Source organism: Crocodylus porosus, unplaced genomic scaffold, assembly GCF_001723895.1.
Source record: "Crocodylus porosus isolate Cpor-Errol unplaced genomic scaffold, CroPor_comp1, whole genome shotgun sequence".
Taxonomy (NCBI): Eukaryota; Metazoa; Chordata; order Crocodylia; family Crocodylidae; genus Crocodylus; species Crocodylus porosus.
Genome location: NW_017728911.1, coordinates 31162136 through 31164104, shown reverse-complemented (window position 1 = coordinate 31164104; position 1969 = coordinate 31162136). Strand labels below are relative to the sequence as shown.

General features: G+C 52.0%; 1 protein-coding gene across 6 annotated transcripts in view; it reads right to left on the bottom strand.

Annotated features, from left to right (window-relative positions):
- CHD2 (chromodomain helicase DNA binding protein 2) overlaps positions 1-1969 on the bottom strand; it is a 71514-nt gene that overhangs the window by 37376 nt on the left and 32169 nt on the right. For all 6 annotated transcript variants that reach the window (XM_019533762.1, XM_019533761.1, XM_019533764.1 and 3 more), the window contains one exon: positions 1055-1155. In XM_019533762.1, the coding sequence (XP_019389307.1) occupies positions 1055-1155 (101 nt within the window). The remainder of the gene's footprint in view (positions 1-1054; positions 1156-1969) is intronic.

Below are 1969 nucleotides of genomic sequence, written 5' to 3'. Positions count from 1 at the left end.
GTTCTTACAAAATCGAATCCCCGCCCCCAATAAATTGAATTCTGAAGTCTTGCTCTTCATCCTCTAGGAATACTTACTAGGGGTGCACCAACAAAGATTTTGGGGGGGCGATACAGATAGCCGATATTTAAGGAGGCATATCGGGTGATATCGATCCTATTTCCCATACAGCTGCCTCCAGCTGGTAGGTCCGGGGTGATGGAAGAGGAAGGGGGAGGGAAGGGGTTGGGGGCAGAATCAAAACCACCCCCGTGGTGAGGGAGGGGGCAAAGGCAGGGACAGGTGCTGCCCAGGCGGGGGGGGCCGCGTGAGCCACAGCCGGGGTGGGGAGGGCAGCTCATGCCATTGCTTGCTCCCCGGGTGGGCACGGAGGGGCATGTGCCCCTGGATCTGTGCAGGGTGGAGCTGCACGGGACTCTTCTTGGTGGGGGCTGGTCTTGGAGCAGGTGCCAGTGGTGCTGAAAGGATGCTGCATCCACCCCAAATGTTGACGCAGCTCAGCTTCCAGCGCTGCTGCTGCTCCGGTTCAATGCCCCACCTCCACCCACACGCTGGGGAGAGCCAGACTGGCAGGTGGCAGCGCTGGGAGCAGAGTGGGGGCAAAATTTGGGGTGGATGCAGGATTCTCCCAGTGCCGCCACTGCCTGCTCCAAGCGCCCCTAGAGCCCTAGGCTGCAGCCTATCTTGCCCTGATCCGGGGGCACATGCCCCCCCACCCCCCAGGGGTGCAAGCAGCAGTGGGAGCTGCCTCTCCACCCAGCGCCTGCCCCCTCCCCCTTCCCTCATCGCAGGGGGCATTGATCTGCATCCCCCTCCACACCCCTTCCCTCCCCCTTCTCCTTCTACCACAACAGACTGACCAGCAGGAGGCAGCTCTCCACGCTGCTGGCTGTGCTCCTGGACGCCTGAGTGCTGCACTGCAGCTGCACGCAGCATGAGCGTTTATCGGCCTCATTGGGCCAATATCCAATACAACACATTTTCTTTATATCGGTACCGATCCAATATCAGACCGATGTATCGGTGCATCTCTAATATTTACTATTCCACTTACCAATCACTCTCTCCACTATTTGATACTGTTTATTCAGCTCTGCAGCCAGTTCCTGTTGGCAGTTGTAGTATTCCACATCTTCGGGGGACACCTTAGCTAGCCTGGGTAGAAAAGACATGTGTAACAACTCTCCTGCTCGCTTCCTACATAGCACTCATCAAGGCCATGCGCTGAAAGTCTACCCAACCCAGGCAGTTTCATGAGTTAGTTAAGTAACTCCTAGAACAGTGATTCTCAGCTAGGGTGACATAGCATCCTGGGGTCCCTTGGGAGCCTTTCAAGGGGTGCCATGCAATATTAGTACTGTTAATTGTGAAAACATGATTCACAAGATCAATCCAGAGATTTCAAAAAGGAATCCACAAAGGTTAAAAAAAATGCGGTCCTCTTGTGGGCTGAGTTCTTCGTAACAGAAGAACTACTCTAATTTTCTTCTGGAGTCAAAAAACCTGTGAAAACTAAAAATTTGCATTTTCCAAGGGATGCCTAGAGTCTGAAAAGGTTGAGAACTGTCCTAGAATCACTGTCAGTCACTTATCTGATACACCTCTTAACGTTTTTATAGGAACACGTTATTGACAGCCAAACCCCACCAATGGCAAAACACTGGGGAACTTAACAGTTTTCCCTTATACTTTTGCAAGCTGCTCCTCTACAAAGCCAAAATTACATGAAAAGCAGCTTTACACAAAAAGTAATACTCTGTGTGTCTGTCTCAGGACATATAGGGAAGGTATTGTCAGCGGGACCCTAGCTTCCATAGAGATATGGAAAAGTTTTCTACCAGAACCTCTGTTATTGGAGGAGACTGGTTTTCATAGATTTTCATAGATTTCATAGACATTAGGGCTGGAAGGGACCTCGGGAGATCATCGAGTCCAGCCCCCTGCCCAAAAGGGCAGGAAGTCAGCTGGG